Source organism: Carassius auratus, chromosome 6, assembly GCF_003368295.1.
Source record: "Carassius auratus strain Wakin chromosome 6, ASM336829v1, whole genome shotgun sequence".
NCBI lineage: Eukaryota > Metazoa > Chordata > Actinopteri > Cypriniformes > Cyprinidae > Carassius > Carassius auratus.
The window spans coordinates 6,631,962-6,650,057 of NC_039248.1; the positions used below are offsets into that span (position 1 = coordinate 6,631,962).

Consider the following 18,096-nt stretch of genomic DNA (forward strand, 5'->3'; position numbering starts at 1 on the left):
AGAGTTTGTGGATGTTAAAAAAGGACAAAGCTAATATAGTGTGCTATCAGTTTTCATTTATTCACCATCAAAGAGCAAGTGATACGCATTTAACAAATATTAAAACAGCCATCGATGAAAATAAAAAGGATCTTGACATCTGGAAATATAAACCCCAGCAGTGATCTTGCTGAACATATGAAAGACCGACCAGTTTTTGATTTGATTTCAAGGCATTTATTAGCCCTCGAATGAATCCATCTTTGAATTTAAAGAGTCTATATTGGGCAAAACTCTAGAAAATTCTAGAAAGTGGTTTCTTTCACTTAAGATTAACCATTTCTGTTATAAGATTAAGAAGTTAAAATACACAAACCATAAAATGTTTGTACAATCTGCTGATGTTATCATATAAAAATAGAAATGACATCTACAGACCTTCTTAAGGCTCCTGCTACTTTTCTTTCAAACTCAATTCAAAATCAAATATTTAATGTGACATTTTTTTGAGGGTTTCGTGGTCAAGAATCACAGCATATACAAAAACGTCTTTCCAAAATCAGCATCGGCTGTCCACCTGATCCAGGGCAAACACCGTCCCCTCTAGAGTCAGTCCCATTTGGAACCCCTCCTATGCGAAACAAATGCAAAAAATAAACAAAACTGTGAGTTCAATATAAAGACACAACAAGGTGACTGACGAAGCTAAATTAAGGTTTAGACCACACTATATAATAACTTATCATAACAACTTATGTAACATAATTTTTAAAAAGTATATAACATTATCACAATGCATAACAGATTAGCGATTAGCAGTATATAAACATTTAACATTATCTTTAAAATTGTAAAAGTCTGTTTTACATCGCACACGTAAGCAGCCCTGCAGTGTAACTCCAGCAGCATTTTTATTTTGTTTCTACTCAATAGCCTTAGAAAGCTGTTCTTCTGCATCTGTGGTTGTGAAATGTTGACTTTCATGAATGCAGCCACAATGCATGCAGCCAATAGGAATGAGTCTCTATGAGTGCTCATTCTGGATAGTGCATTTGTTTCTTCATGCACATTGCAAAAATAAGCTTAGGGCTGGACTACTTGCAGTTGCACAGTACTGCTTATATGTGTGTGTAAAACAAGTTTATGTTTCAATTACTCTGTAAAAAGCACTGAGATGGCATGCATGCAATGACCAGCACCACACAGAATCTGCAGAACTAAACACCTGTCAATGAATTAATAGCTTTCCAAAGCACTTTGCCTTTGATGATTATACTTTGAAAGAACAAAGAAAGGTGCAGAAAATGTGGACAGGAAATGTATATCTTGTAAAACCGTATCAAAACACTGGAACACTGTGAGGTGAATCACGAATGAACATGTACAAACCATCTTTGCCGCTGAGAGGTGGGGGGTGGCATTGAGGGTGAAAGAAGAGATGAAGATAATTGAATTATTCAGGATTACAGGGTTTACAGACACAGAAGTGCAAATGACACATACGGATTCTAATAATCTCATAACAGGTACGATGTCCTCAGAAACTGAAACTTCCATAATCCCCTGGATTATTGAAATCGGAATTAAAAACGGTCTTTAATATAGCGGGGTGAATGCTGCCAGCCAAATACTGCATGCTTTGATCTAATAATATTGTCTGCCAATCTGCTGTTGGCTGCTTCTCCTGTTTGTATGTTTATGACACATTACTGAGAGCATCTCTCTTTCCTGTATCAAGAATTGTGTCATAATCCTACTTCAAAGCATGTGAGCAACAGGGTCAAAATTATTTACAACAGCATTTTTAGCATTCAAATTTGCACACTGTGTCCAAGCCAAAATGAAAACTTTATGATACACAGTACATACACTTGTACCGTGGTACAGTCGTAATAAAGAGTGTGCTTCAGTCCAATAATGCTTAGTACTTGTAAGTATTACAAAAAGAAAACAGATTAAACTGAATAAAAATAGGGATACATAATACATATTATTACCACATCGATTACCTGTCAATATTTGTAATCCTCATATTGATCATTGTCTTCAATTTTGCTGATTATCTAAATGAAAGAAAAAAAAAAAAAAAACATAAAAGACAAAATATGCTCACCTGCATCTCATCCAGTTTGGACTGGATATCTGGGGTGAAGACAGCTGGTCCACAAATGAATGGATCAAATGGTTCTGCTCCAAACAGGTCTATATCTACAGCAGAACCAGATCAACAAGTAAATCATCTGTCATTTAGCAGACACTTATATTAAATGTGCAATAGTTCATGATCACCCCTTGCAACTGAAAATGTATAACATTTATGTATATACAAATAGAAATTAATATATAATTAATGTATACATAGAAAAAAACCTATCAGTGAAATTCTGAACTGCATACTAACAAATGTCTCCATTCAACATCTAAACTCTGGCTTTATTTGTTTTCAACTCCAATGGACCCTTTTATGGAAAAGCATATTACATTAGCAATTATGGATTTTGCCTTCAGGAAATTCAGGTGGTTGAAAATATAACACATTCATCTAAGTGAGACAGCAGAAATAACGAGCCCCCACCTCTGTCATTTTTTGGAGGCAGGTAAGGAGATGAGATGCCGTTACAGTTCAACCGTTGCGTTATTGGAGATTCGGGGGTGAATGGAACCATATCGAATATGTCAGTGGAGGGCGCTCTAGCTTGTATGCTTCCAGCCTAGTAATGTAGAAATAAAAAGTGTCAAATGCGTCAAAACCAGTCCAAATGTAAGATCAGACTCCATTTGTGTGATAAGTATTTAATTGTTAATTCAATGTATAGGCTACATTTTCTTTTTTGTTAGAAAACAGTGATTTTTTAAAAAAAGGGTGGAGACTTCCCTAGCTATTAAATCTTGTTAACTTTCACGATTTTAATTTACTGCATTCACTCTTAAAAACAAAAGTTCAATAAGGGTGTTTTTGCAGTGATGACATAGAAGAATCATTTTTGGTTCCCAAAAGAACCTTTCAGCGAACAGATCCTAAAATAAATTTTTTTTGTAAAAACATTAAAAAAAATAGAAAGAATTAACTTTTTTGACTATGAAGAAACGTTTCTGCATTTGAAAGGTTCCCTGGATGTTCAAGGTTCTTCATAGAACCACTGATGCCAATAAAGAGCCTTTCTTTTAAGAGTGTTGATGGGAGAAACAAATGAAGTTTGTGTTAGTTTCTTCTTCTCTTACAGGGACAGTTCACCTATCCTCATCTACTCACCCTCAAAAGTTTCTTTCTTCCGTTGAGTACAAAATAAGATATTTTTAAGAATTTTGGTAAGCAAACAGCTGATGGTAGCCAAAAAAATCATATTTAAGTCAATAGCTATACTGTCAGCTGTTTGATTACCAACATTTTTCAGAATTATTTTTTTATGTGTTCGACAGAAAAAAGAAACTTACATATTTGGAACAAGTAGAGTTTGAGTAAATGATGACAGAACTAAAATTTTCGGGTGAAAGATTGGGGTGCACTGCAGTTATGTAAGCAAACAACATTATCCTATGCATGGCAGAATGAAATGGATGAGGAAACAATTTTAAATTATAATTGGTTATCAAACGGTTTTGCACATCAAAATGACCACTTTCACTGTAATTGCATGTGGGGGCTTGACAGTTACAGTCAAAATCTTGTGTTTCATAAATGAAAACACTGGGTTTGGAAAAATATGAAGGTGAGTACTGTAAATAGTAATTTTTTTAAATGATTATTTTAGCCCAACTGTTCCTTTTATATTGCACCTGCAAAACAGTATTACTTATTCATCTACTTTAAACTTGCTACACAAAAAATAACAGAATAATGCATGCCTACATATAAAAAGTTAGTCACAATTAATTTTAAGGTCCAATTTTCGGCCATAAACAAACCATTAACTACAGCTTTTGCCTCAATAAACTACTCATTATGTGCATATTAACACTTAGTAAAGTACTTGTTAAATTCAGGTATTGGGTATTAGAGATGTAGAATATGGTAATGCAGAATATGTGCTTTATAAGCATTAACAAACAGCAGATATAGTAATAATAGGTATGCTAATAAGCAACTAGTTAATAGTGAGAATTGGTCCATATACACAAATTTGTAATTGAATCACATACACAAATTTGTAATTGAATCACATGCAAAGTGCACTGTGTACTTTTTTGTGTACGAGACATTTACACGAGGTCGTGGCACGATGTAACCACTTGTGGACTGTGAGTGGGTGAGCTTAGCAGGAGGCTGGGTGAGCAAGCTTGCTGATTGGCTGGAATCGGGTGAGCTGATAGGCGTTAGAGTGACAGAGGAGATCTCTAGGCTGGACAGTGATGTGACATCATCACCACACCAGGACAAGGCAGACGGCTTCTGCAAAATGTACGGCTCATTAGAGACATTAACATGCAGGTGCTGAAGAAGGGCACTGGGGGTTGGGGAGAGAGACAGAGAGAGAGAGAGAGAAAAAGACAGATTGGAATGGAGAAAAAGGGAAAACAAATGGCGGGGTAGATAAAAGAGAAAAACAAACACATTTTGATGAACTGAAAGAGACCAGAATCATTGAGATTGGCAGGAAAGAGCAGCATTCGACTGAAATGATAAGCAAGTCTCATTTCCTACTGAACGTACTGGCGAACAGCGAGAATCCATCAGCTGATCCTCCAGCTCCTTAAGCTTCTTCTTCAGTTTTGAGTTCTCCATCTCCAAATCCTGAATCTTTGATTAACATAAGCACATTGCACAAAAAGGTTCACATTTTCATTTGTCAATCACAGGAAAACATTCTACACAAGTCTACCGCAGCCTGCTCACGGGATTATGAGCCAGTGAATTTCTGGTTACATTTGCCTATCAATACCCAAATTTACACTTCAAAGGAAGCTGAGTTTTAAGCGGCATTCAGTATCAATTATGAAAAGGAGCATTTATGCAGACATTGTAATGCGGCATACAGTAAATGTATTTACACTGGAATCAGATTTGAGGGAGAGCTGAATCTCTGATTCTTCTGCATAGCCTTCAAAAAAAAAACTGAAATCAGCAAAGTTCCAGTTGTGTTCAGTAGGTTGATCAACTTTGTCTGAGATATTTATTCTGAAAAAAGTAATATATGTTGGTATGGGCCTCTTTCCCATGTTCATATTTTCAGTATTTACTAATGCCATGCGGATTCGCAGAGTGACAAAGTTTGTAGTTCACAAGACTCAAACTTGTTAGATGAAAGCTATTTATTGACAACAACCCAAATAATAAGTTCTTCCCCCTTTCTAAACCCTTGTGTGCACCAGTCTACAAAAAGTTTGCTCCCCATATCTCCCCAAGCACCGTCACATCCATATTTTCCACAGTTTTTCTTATTCTTCCCTCATACTTTACAAATCATTTAAAAACAACCGCAAGCTTTCCTCCATGTTGTTGTTTGTTGACATGTTTCCAAGAATCAGCTCTCAAACTGATGGGTGTTTCTTCAACTTCAGGCACTTTTATGTCTCAGGGGTTGATTTTTTATAAAAACTAACAGCTTTTAACTTGAAGATGATATTAAAACTTGGAAACTTTTTAGGGAAACTTTGCTTCATCATTTATTTTTAAATCACTTTTATGTATATAATTTTACCCTTGTCCCAGACTCACATTCTAACTTAAACTATTAAAATCCACAATACAAAAAATAATTATTTAATTTTAAATATTTTATTCAAAGTTAAAAATATTTACTGTGTGAAAATTATATTAAAGGGGTCATATGATGTTGCTAAAAATAACTTTATCTGGTGTAATGCAATGTTTTTATGCGATAAAATGTGATAAAAACAAACAAACAAAAAACACATTATTTTCCACATACTGTACATTATTGTTGCTCCTCTATGTCCTGACTTTCTGAAATGCGGTGATTTTTACATAGCTCATTGGTCTGAAAAGTGAGGTGTGATCTGATTGGCTAAATGCCTCAAGCGTGTGAAGGAAATGTTACGCCATAAAAGGGTTAGTTCACCCAAAAATCTAAATGATGTAATTAATAACTCATGTCGTTCCAAACCTGTGAGACCTCCATTCATCTTCGGAACAAAGTTTAAGATATTTTAGATTTAGTCCGAGAGCTCTCAGTCTCTCCATTGAAACTGTGTATGGTACAGTATACCGTCCATGTCCAGAAAGTTAATAAAAACATCATCAAAGTAGTCCATGTGACATCAGAGGGTCAGTTAGAATTTTTGGAAGCATCGAAAATACATTTTGGTCCAAAAATAGCAAAAACTACGACTTTATTCAGCATTGTCTTCTCTTCCGGGTCTCTTGTGAGATTTCAAAACACCGCAGTTTAGTGATTTCCGATTGACGACCAAATCATTCGATTCAACCGGATCTTCTTGAACCAGTTCATCAAATCGAACTGAATCGTTTTAAACGGTTCGCATCTCCAATACACATTAATCCACAAATGACTTAAGCTGTTAACTTTTTTAATGTGGCTGACACTCCCTCTGAGTTCAAACAAACCAATATCCCGGAGTAATTCATGTACTCAAACAGTACACTGACTGAACTGCACTGACTGAACTGAAGAGAGAACTGAAGATGAACACCGAGCCGAGATAATGACTCGTTCATGGGTGAAGAACCGGTTGCATCGGTTTTCGGATCACCAGTAGTTCTTTCGGACAGTTCGATTCAATAAACCGGTTGAAGAAAACGGTTCACCGGTTCTTTTGGGCTCGACGTAATGGCGTCATTGGCGATGATTGCCCTTGATTCAAGCCTTCGGTTTACCTGCGCTCATAACATTAGCACAGAATCAGTTCAGATGGAGAAGACAATGCTGAATTAAGTCATAGTTTTTGCTATTTTTGAACCAAAATGTATTTTCAATGCTTCAAAAAATTCTAACTGACCCTCTGATGTCACATGGACTACTTTGATGATGTTTTTCTTATCTTTCTGGACATGGACTCTATACTATACACACAGTTTCAATGGAGGGACTGAGAGCTCTCGGACTAAATCTAAAATATCTTAAACTGTGTTCCGAAGATGAACGGAGGTCTCACGGGTTTGGAACGACATGAGGGTAAGTTATTAATGACATCATTTGATTTTTGGGTGAACTAACCCTTTAACATACTGTGATGCCTTGTCCCAGCGTGACGAGACAAAACCAATAAAACCCATTACAAACGAGGCATTTGTTGCATCCAGTGGGGACATAATTACTGATTATAATGACTTATATGGTCCTTTTACTTGCGTATTACATTGCGCCGCATAAACAAAAAAGCATGTCTGCATTTGTGATTAGAGAAATGACAAACAAGCGCTACTCTTTATCTATCTGTATTTTATGCTACACTGTTAGTGTTATCTGTATGCACCAAGGGTCTGAGAGTAACACAATTTAAATTCTCTGTATGTGTCTGCTGTACATATGTAAAAATTTACAATAAAGCAAACTTGACTTGACTACTTTTCACTGCTCAAAACTCACGTTTAAATCATCAGTGGCAAATTCTTTAAATATGAAAACGTACTTACAGACTGCGAGTCACATGCTCCAGAATGTCCTTGCAAAGTTGGAATAGCCCCTACTTTATAGAAAAAGCCTTTGTGCACATACGGCAATGTACACTATTTGGGTTAAACTGTTCTTGGGTTGAACTGTTCAAATCTTCCCACACAGTGATGTAGACATGTGGAGGCATGTTTAAATGTGGCTTTTTTGGAGGGTGTGGACGAGTCTTAACTTTTATAAAGAATATCTCTTTGGGTTTGAGACTTTAAACTTGAACTTGCATCATATGACCCCTTTAAAATCACACAAAAATATAGGCTCTAATGAAGTGTTCTTGTTTATCAGAGACGGCATGCTTGAGATTAAATAATATTTGAAGAAAATACAAAAATGAAGGTAAATATCAAGAATATTTTTACCATAAATTAGACAAAATATGCAACAAGTTTGAAAATATATAATTCATGATATACATGTATACTGTATAATACCTGCTTGGACAATAACCATAGCAATGTAAAAAAATACATATACTTTTTCCACCACCACCACCATTTCCATCACCGAATGCTGTTAAACATAAAATTAAACTGAGATGGAGAGAATTTTCATTGCATTCAGAGATAAAAAACAACTCTCTTGATGAATCTTTACTGTTGGACAAATGAAATAAATAGTGAAAAGTGTGTTTAGTGTGAGTCAAAGAAAGCTATTTTCTAAAACTCCATAGGGCCAAAAGTGCCTATAGTTGAAGAATCCCCCTGGTGTGTTTGAGTGAGAATGTATTCTGGGCTCATATCTCACATCTCGAACATGTGAGCAATATTCCAAGAACATAATCTTACTCGTTTCTGAAGGTTTCCAATCTGTTTTCTTGTCTCTACATCTTTTCCACCAGACTCTAGGAACTTTTTGTAGGCGAGATCAAAGGCTTGTCCAATAGCAAGAGTGATCTCCTCCGCCTGGGTGAGATTTGCACACACTGCCATCATTAAGCAAATCAGGTTTTTTGTGTATGTAACTTTTGTTAGATGTAACAAGCATATTTACTTACACATTTTTCACTGTCAAATACGTAACACAGGTGTTTCTTCGTCTCGGGTTCTGTGCAGATAAAGGTGAAGATTCTTTTATCTGTTTTGTCGTCTGCACAGAAGGACATTCTGTGAAGTTGGCAGTTGTGCTGCATCTCCTGGAACAGGAAAGAGAGTTGAACTCAGATGAAAAGCTCACTGGTATGACTGACCTATTTTGAGGCAAAAAGCAACAAATCGAAAACAGCCTCGAGGAAAATTTTATTGCTTATTGGTGTCTCAGGAGAATGAACTGTTTTCTCATTTATGTTTCAACAATTAAGTTTATCATGCATAGTTCTCGATGGCCCACTCCCAAAATCCATTTATGGTTTAATTTGTGAGATATTCTTTATTTTAAATATCCTGAAATCACATACATTTTCATATACAGCCCTAAAATCAATATCCAATATAAGATATTTACATGGACAATGAACATGGTTAGTGAATTGTACAGTAAATTCATTACTGAACTGTAAATGATGATCGATACAGTAAACTGATGGAAAAGTGTTTGTTTTACAGCTGATGTGATACTGCGTGTCCTTTCACTCATTCACAATGACCAGCATTACAGCGTTAAGTCTAAAGAGGTATACTGCAATTGTAAATTCACTTAGTGTTTGATATTTCCCCGTCGTTCCCCTTTGAGCATTAACTGCCCAGAAGTGATCCCGATGCCCAGAAGCGATCGCCCTTGGTTATTACTGATTTCCCGTGAATGTGCAGGTACTGTGATTCTATCTACAACACCCATCTCACGTTACACATGACAGCAGAATTGATTTCTCATGTGAGAAGATTCTGCAATTTAACAACCTGCCACCTTTGCCTTAGGAATGGTTAAACAGGCATTTTGTCTTTTGTTTGTATTCTTAAGTTAGAGACGTTTCAAAAGTCAGTTTGTTCCCCACAATGTTTTAATAGTTATTATTCATAAGCTAATTTGTAATTAATATTACAAAAAGGTAAATGTTTTTGGAAGATACATCTGAGAGATCTCATTTATGAATTTTTTTACTACTACTGTTCACAACAGAGCTATTTTGTTTTGAACATGACAGCTAATTGCATTTATCAAGTGCTAATTGGTTACTTTAGTTCAATTATTTCAGTATTGGAATGAAATAACTCTGTCAGTTGTGCTAACGGCACTTAATTGGCATGACATTAAATAGTAAATGTTTGAAAGATAAGATAGCACATTTAATTTTCTGCTAAACTGCATTTCATTGTTCTGTCAGAGCAGGTGTGAGGAAGGTAGTGGGGTAGATCACATAAATTACTGTGACTTTTTTAAAAGTCTAAATTAGGGTTGCCATGCATGAAATCACATCAGCTATGTGGTTTTATCTTTATTCATAAAGCACTTCCTGTAACTGAAAATAAAAAGATTTTTATATTTAAGAAAACCTACCTTGGTTTTAGGGTCCAATATCTTCACCCCATATATAGAGATCTGAAGCTCCACTTTAGGAGTTTTCTGCCCCTCTGACTTCTTGATGTGCCTTTGAAACTAAGGAAGCAGAACACACTGGGCAAATACATACTATCAAGGGAAAAGCAGATACAGAGCCGGAGGTGTTCACCATTTTTTAAAGGCTCCTGGAGAACAGTAGAGCATCAGGTGAAATGAGGTGCTCAAACACGTCTCTAGAGCAAAGCACTGACCTGCAGAAAGTCCAAGCTGGACATAAATTGGGCGAAAGAAATATCACCCAGGATAAGGACATTTTTATTGTGCCCTTAATCTGTCCCCTAAAAATCCCACCATGAATGAGTCACAGCTTTATTACAGTCTCAGTTTTAGTTATAAGCAGAGACCTGTGTATTGACTGTTTGGTTCAGTTATTAAATAACACAGAAATGATATTCACATAAGGAAATTGGAGTTGGTTGCACTCCAAAGCTGTTCATCAGCCAAAAAGAGCCACCTAAAAATCAAAAAAGGTGCATCCCAAATCATGTACTTATGCACTATTCTATGCCAGTATGCAATTTAAATAAACCTATTAGTTTATTCCCACAGAAAATTCCATAAGAAAACATGCACTTTAAATACCAGGATGATGCACTTAATAAAAAAAAGGTGTGGAGTGTTGGACACTTCATGCACTCAACTACATAATTAATAAACTAAATGGAAGAGAAAATAGTGCATAGAGCATAATTTGGGATGCAACTTACTGTATATAATTGTTTCTGAATATGGCTTAGGCCAGTGATTCAATGCAAGTTTTATTTTTTCATTGTTCACTAGGTGAAAATCATAAGCAGATCACTTAGAAAAATAATAGTGCACCAACTCTAAACAGGTTATTGTGGTATTTAAGAGTATTAATGCCAGCGACAGTGTAAATGATAACTGAAGACAAATGGTCAATAAATTACAACAATAAAATAGAGAATGTTCCTTTATAATGATTAGGTATGAATAAATTAAGAATCACTATTTAACTATTAAACATTTCATTATTTTTACCAATTTTGTTATAATTATTTTACCTATAAGCTTTTACCTTGTGTTATCTGGCACTCACATAAAATTGCAATGCAGCTCGAGCCTGTTATATGAACTTTGGAAGTAAACTTGGCCTTTTAAGCAGTCTTTATATTTACATTTAATCATCACAGCCGTTTCTGCCCCATAAACAGTCAAGAACCGTGAGCATGTTTTAGAACCCATAAATGTGTCTGTGAACACACTACCTTCAGCTTCCTGACGGCCACACGGACCATGTCTGTCCCTTTGGGCTGCTCCACCTCTGTGATTCCCAAGAACTACATGAACACACAGCAGACAGAAACCACAAACCATAAATAAAACATCAGTTAAGTAATACCCATATAGTGTACTGTATGATGGGCTGATAAGCATAGGTGTGTGTATCATTTTGTACTGGTGGCTGGAGATAAAAACTGATGAAGGTCATAGAAGGGGAGTTCACTGAGCTCTCATAACACTCCCTCCACACACACTAACACTCTCAAGTGCATTTAGTACATTTTTAAAACATCACTACATCCATCATAGCAACAGCTTCAGTGAAGCTTCAGCTCTCACACACTTATGCACACACATCTCACATCCCAAAGTCAAAGAAATTGTGTACACGGTGGTACGCAGTGTGCATTTGCTGTTTAGGATGGCCCACAAGGTGCCAGACGTGTATGTCCCCCTACTGTGTAGTAAATATAGTAGAAGCAGAGAGAACCACAGGAACAAATAAGAAAAATGTCTCAAACTCTACCTTTGCGTTATACACAACATGACTTCTCACCAAGGCTTCAGGTGTGTGCATGCTGGGTTTATCTGGATCAAAAAGAGAGAAAAAGAGAAATAATTTATGTGTAATGGCAGATGACTGACATTTTCCAGCAATGAATCAATTCATCTACACTTGGAATTTTTCTCATTTATAATTACAGTTACTGACTTAACAATCGCCTGAGCATGTCATAAATTAATGCAGGCTTTGCATTTATATTTAATAATATTTCTGAATTTTAAAAGTCACTGAATTTTTAATTTATCAATGAATTTAAAAAGACAGTGTCTGTGTATATTTTCTGTGCAGCACCGCTATGCAAAAATGGCCTTAGTCATTGAATGCAGATTTTTTTAATAAACGTACTGTAGTTACACAGGAATCACAATCACTGGATACTTTAAAGTTGCTTATTGATTCTCCTGCACAGATGACATTGCATCTTTAACTTTAGAGACCCCTTAAAATCTTAGGTCTCATACTGTAGGTCCTCCTACATTTTAAGTGCCTTAAACTTCAAACAATAAGCCCACAAAAGACTCACACACCCACACACACACACACACAGACACACACACACACACACACACACACACACACGCACACACACACACACACACAGACACACACACACACACACAAAAGCTTTTCTATGTTTATCTTTCTAGGTGTATAATGTGAGGATAATAACACTATCATGCAGTACTTGAGATAACAGCAACGCACGGCATGAATAAATTAAACTGATTACTCTTGTATACTCTTGATTACTCTATATTACTCTTGTTTTATTTATGCTGCTGTTGTTGCATTTGTTGTCCCTTTCAATTACTTTTCATGTGGTGAGTAATCAGACCTAATTGTTTAATTAAATGTGTTCTTGTGGTTGCTGTGTTAAATGTTGAGGACCCTGCGCATCTCGTTTAATTAGACCAGGGGTTTATAAACTGTTTAGGGAGTTCAAGGACCCTCTGCAGCTGCAAGGGTGTACTAGGGGTCCACAGAAAATGTTAGAAATAAATAATGTAGTAAATGATTGTTTCAAAAATTATTACATAATAGTAATAAATGTTAAAAAGGCCAATTTACTTCTTTCTAAACACATGGGCCAATGTCATCAAAAAGTCTGAAAATTCTTTGTTAGAGTGGTGAAACACTCACTTATTTGTGAAGTGTATTGTAACTCATGGAAGCTAGAAAATGAAATACTGTGAGTTGGTATAGTTTTGCCATGGTCTGCTGTCACATGTCCTCGCAAGTTATAAGCATCTTATTTATTACAGATTCCTCGAGGGGCCCTCTTGGCACTTCAGGGACCTCTGTGAATGTCTATACTACTTTCAGGGCAGGACGACCCTGATCAGACAGCAGCTTTTTTTCCCTAGCGGGCTGACTGACACGCTGTGCTTTATATGCTGTGTAGGTGATGATGAAAAGCTCCTCATTGTTTGTTTTTTTTCTCCCTTGTGCCCGGGGTGAAATTGTGGGTTGATGAATTGGGAAAAGGAGACCTCTATGGTCAGTGCCCGCTGCTGGGATGTAGACCTGACTCAGCAGGGCACGGCTTTAAAAAAAAATGAAGAGACACTGAAAAAACAGTGGGAGAGAAAGAGAGGGAGACAGAATGAAAGATTAAGGGACAGAGAAGGAGACCAAGAGAGGCAGCGAGTAAGAAAGATGGCCCTTAGACTATAAGAACTGCGATGCCGACAAAAACCAATAATATAATGAAGCTGACAAGCCGTCCAATCCTCTGCCAAAGAAGAGACAGCTCTCTCACTGTTTTTGACACCTTTATAACACAGGCTCTTCAGCATTCAGCACCACGCAGGTGTACACACACATACACACACTCACACTTTAATCAGCTGGACTATACTGCACACCAATTAATGAGAGGACGAGGACTCACATATTCCCAGCTGCAGTAATGTCATAAGGACACTGGGAGAAACTCAGCTGCTTATAGTCTGGGTGGCACAAATGTCTTCAAATGAAACTACATTTGAACAGTTGTTGTTGTTTTTAGCAAAACTAACTAGCACAGTTGACACTTTTCCTATTATGAGGGTTGAAAATATAGTACCTTCTAGAGTCGGAACAGTCTGACTATTGGACTTTAACCAGGTGCAAAAAACACTGTACAGCAAAAAAACTACAGTACAACTTTTATACTGCAAAACTATTAGGAGAACACTCCAAGTTCAAAAAATATGCGTCTCTATTTTAGGGAAAACTGCTGAGGCATGCGACCTCCAAAATTAATAACAGCAATCTACTAGGTCATTGCAATATTTTTAAATACTAACGCAAGAGCGAGGGAGAGAGTGAAACCACAACAGTGCAATTAATGGATTCATGTAGCTCATCGGTGTTTGAGCTCAAAAATAATAAACGTGGTGCAAAGGAGACAGGTCCATTTTTAGGTTTACCCTTTGCTTTCCCTGTACCTCGCTGAGTTATGAAAAGGTTACTGCACTGCAGGACATCTCTGTCCAGAGCTCAGGACTAAAGGTCATTTTGTTATGCTCCCACCGATTAGCTGTCAGTTTAAACACAAATAATCACAAAGAGTAAGCATTCAAAACAACTGGTGAAATGCAAAAGCACGGATGCGGTCACTTAACGCACATTAAATTAGATGTTAAAATACAACTTGTTGCCACTGTTACCCTGCCAGGCTTATTTATATTGTGAACATTATTTTAAATTCGACCTTTAACTAAAGAATAACAAAACTCTGCTTTTTCACCTTAATAAAGCTCATCCTTACAGTGGCAAAAACATCCTGTTCCATGAAGCTAGTTTCTACTGGTCAGCGAAGTCTGACTTTAGAAGGTTTCTGGTTAGTCAGGGAGATTTAAAGCAGTTTAAAACAGCTAAGAGCTTTCTGTGAGGACTTAAGAAATCCAGATGAGTGTAGGTTGTTATAATATAAACATTGATTTACATCAATTTACATACAAAAAGAATAATATGTTTTATATTTTTACATTTTAAGATACAAGGCATGGATTTCCTGATTCAAAAAGTCCTGATTCAGTTCAAATAGTTTTCAGAATATTTGTTATATCGCATTTTCCGTACTATAAGTCACACTTTTTTCATAGTTTGGCTGGTTCTGCGACTTATAGTCAGGTGCGACTTATTTATCAAAACTAATTTGACATGAACCGAGAGAAATGAACCAAGAGAAATGAACCAAGAAAAAACATTACCGTCTACAGCCACGAGAGGGCGCTCTATGATGCTCAGTGCTCCTGAAGCCTACCCCTGGGCAGCGTAGAGCGCCCTCTCGCGGCTGGAGATGGTAATGTTTTCTCTTGGATCTTGGTTCTAAATAAATGTGACTTATAGTCCAGTGCGATGTTTTTTTCCTCGTCATGACGTATTTTTGGACTGATGCAACTTATACTCAGGTGCGACTTATAGCCCGAAAAATACGGTAATCAGAATATCATATAATTTAAGCATACACTGTAGCACATTCTGGGTTCATTTTCACAAGGGTTTTTAGAATCGCAGTTTTCAAACTTCACGTTTTATTCTAGAATATGAGTCAAAATGTAGCTTTTTGACTGAACTGCAATGCACTTTTTTATTTTAAACATGGATAAATTCTTTAACAGTTCCTGATTAGTTATGTAATGAATCATTCAAACTCATACAGTATTTCTATTTATGCTTAAAATCTTTAATATTCCTTTTGAACCTTTGTGATTAACACTGTGCATTCAGCAGAGCTGTTTACACACAATAAATTGTCCCTTGGTGACTATAAAGGTCAATGAATGTGAGGTCTCACATAATTTCTAGTTCGTTAAGCAGCATTATCATCTTCTGACAAAGAGAATCGTGTGCAAGAGTGTCTGTTTGGACTTAACGATAATGTCAGGCAACGAGCGAATCCCAACTGAGAGCGATGAAATATTAAAAAAGCAACCTACTACTGCAGTGTCTGTGGCTGGAGATAAACTCACCAAACGTGGGCTGTGACCACGCCAGCAAGTCCAGAGGCTCCTCTGTCACCGCCATTAATAAAACATTCGCCTAGAAGGCACACTTTCGGTGGGAAGTAGCCTCACCTGTTGTCACCTATGAATCCAGGTCTGTCTGTGGTGTTCAAATTAGGTAAAGTGTGTGTGTAGGGGGTAGGAGAGGTTTGGAGTTTTGAACGAAGAGAAGCAATGAGTGCCAGGAATGAAGCTTTGGAAACCTTATGTGTGGGGGTGAAACTTAAGTGTGTGTCCCATTTTAGCAAGTTTAATGCAGGACTGGAAGTCATTACTTCCCAAAGAAAATGTGTGGAAACTAAAATCTCTGAGGTTCTTCTAGGTTAAGTAGTTGTTTTTTACAAGGAGCTAAAACTTCTAGGAACTGTGTCCCTTATGGGGCAGCAAAAAAAAAAGGAGTTAGCTATCAAATGCAAAAACATTTTGCCAACATGTTCTTCAATGACTTTGGTTTCGGGTAAATTTACCGTAACTGAATTCTGTCACTCAGAACAAGTTTATATATAAACAGTCTGTAGCACAAGCAGACTTCACAAATGAACATTTGTCTTCATCAGTCACTCAGGCTTGTTGGCATATTGGCAGCTGACATTGCAGGAACCTCAACTCTATTCCCTTACCCTTCCTCCTGTTAAATGCCCTGTTCATTCTGCAGAGTTTGAGAAGTGCTTGTAAGGTGAGGAAGGATTCCAGTGAGAAGCCACCTGAAGAAAAACACAGAGAAATGGTTTAACTTTAGCTTATCTTTAGCTTGTGGTTTATGTCTCCAGCGTTTGCATAAGGAAAGGCAATGGAGGGCACAGTTTTAATGTGAGTGCAGATATACAGTGATCAAGTACACACAAAAACAGCAAAACAACTGACCCTTCGCAAAGACCCGCCCCCCAATAGTAACTGTTGCTATGTCCAACAAACAATGGTGCTCTCACACCACACATCATGTTCTCGCACCGTTAAAAATACATTGTGAGAACAAAGAGGAAACTGACATTAGGTATGAAACAAAGTCTCAGCTTTCAAATGTTGTCATTTTGTGAGAAATTCAAACTATAAATATTGTTATAAGGCTCTTAAATATGTCTTAACAGATCGCGTCTCATGTTCATCTCTTCCAGTTGACTTGTTATAGCACAAAATAAACATGATTGACCGTCAATTTTTCAAGTCCAATGATGTTTGTTTGACAAAATGGCAAATTCTGCATAGATTGGACAGACTGCCTGTCAATTAGATTACCAATTTAAAATTTACACAAGTGGAGAACTTCGTGCCCTTCGGCGACTAAGGCAGAACTATGCCCTGTGGAGGATGTAGATTCAGTCCCAGGTAAAATGATCCAGAGTTACTGAGATTAAAAACCTGCAAATTCCTTTACACCCTTAAAACAAGACATTTAACCCCAGGGAGAGTTTGCTACAGCTAGAATCTCCTGCCAATTAGTGCCGTATATGTCACTTACACTTTGAGTGCTGGATGACAATCCTCTGCAAAGCTGACAAAAAATATTTTATACCTGCTTAAAAGTACATCCTGGCACAGTTTGCTCAGAGTGTTGAAACAGGATTTCTGTGGTTCAGAATATAGCCACCCTTAGTCATATAGGTGACGTCAACTCCTACTTTTGCTGTGGAGTGTTTGCTTGATGTTGAGTCGATGAGTGAGATGACACAGAAGTACGCAAGATCAAAGCTTCAAAGAAATGTTGGAGGCTGAGGTTGTCAAAAACGCTAAACCAAACACATTCAGTATCAAAATGGAAAATTCCTCAGGGCCGATCCTTTTGCATTTAAACAAATACACCTCAGAGACCCCACACAACTGACGTACCGTATAATCTCACCATGCAAAACATATTGTCTTTTTCTTTTAACCCTGGAAAGCCTGACATAGAAAATAAAATTGAGAAAAATATTTTTTTTCTGAAATGGAACTGTTTATTTTGAACCTTTAGACTATATATATACTGTCTATTGACAGTACACACACAAGCACATACATTTACACATACATACATATACAGAATATATATATGTATGTATAATACAATACTTTGCATATTTTTTTTAAGTATCGTATTTAATAAATCAGGCTTTTATGGCTAATAAATAAATATACCTATATAAGTACACCTTGATTTTATTCAGATGTAAAAATCGATTTGTTGCAAAAGCTGATATGGCCAAAAAGTAAGATGAAACTTTGACAGCTTATAATGTGAATCAATGAG

The 18,096-nt window shown here is 36.7% G+C and overlaps 1 protein-coding gene across 5 annotated transcripts in view; it reads right to left on the reverse strand.

Moving 5' to 3' along the window:
• Positions 1–38: 38 nt before the first annotated feature.
• gulp1b (GULP PTB domain containing engulfment adaptor 1b) overlaps positions 39–18,096 on the reverse strand; it is a 43,151-nt gene continuing 25,093 nt past the window's right edge. Inside the window, exons 2-13 of one of the 5 annotated variants that reach the window (XM_026258713.1) lie at positions 16,490–16,573; positions 11,839–11,900; positions 11,297–11,368; positions 10,005–10,103; positions 8,566–8,703; positions 8,357–8,473; positions 4,631–4,717; positions 4,184–4,369; positions 2,555–2,690; positions 2,093–2,187; positions 1,369–1,379; positions 39–610 (exon numbers count right to left, since the gene is read on the reverse strand). In XM_026258713.1, the coding sequence (XP_026114498.1) occupies positions 589–610; positions 1,369–1,379; positions 2,093–2,187; positions 2,555–2,690; positions 4,184–4,369; positions 4,631–4,717; positions 8,357–8,473; positions 8,566–8,703; positions 10,005–10,103; positions 11,297–11,368; positions 11,839–11,900; positions 16,490–16,573 (1,109 nt within the window). In that variant the 3' untranslated portion in view covers positions 39–588. Of the gene's footprint in view, positions 611–1,368; positions 1,380–2,092; positions 2,188–2,554; positions 2,691–4,183; positions 4,370–4,630; positions 4,718–8,356; positions 8,474–8,565; positions 8,704–10,004; positions 10,259–11,296; positions 11,369–11,838; positions 11,902–16,489; positions 16,574–18,096 lie in introns of those variants that run through there. The other 4 variants (XM_026258704.1, XM_026258733.1, XM_026258729.1 and 1 more) reach the window with 4 other exon arrangements.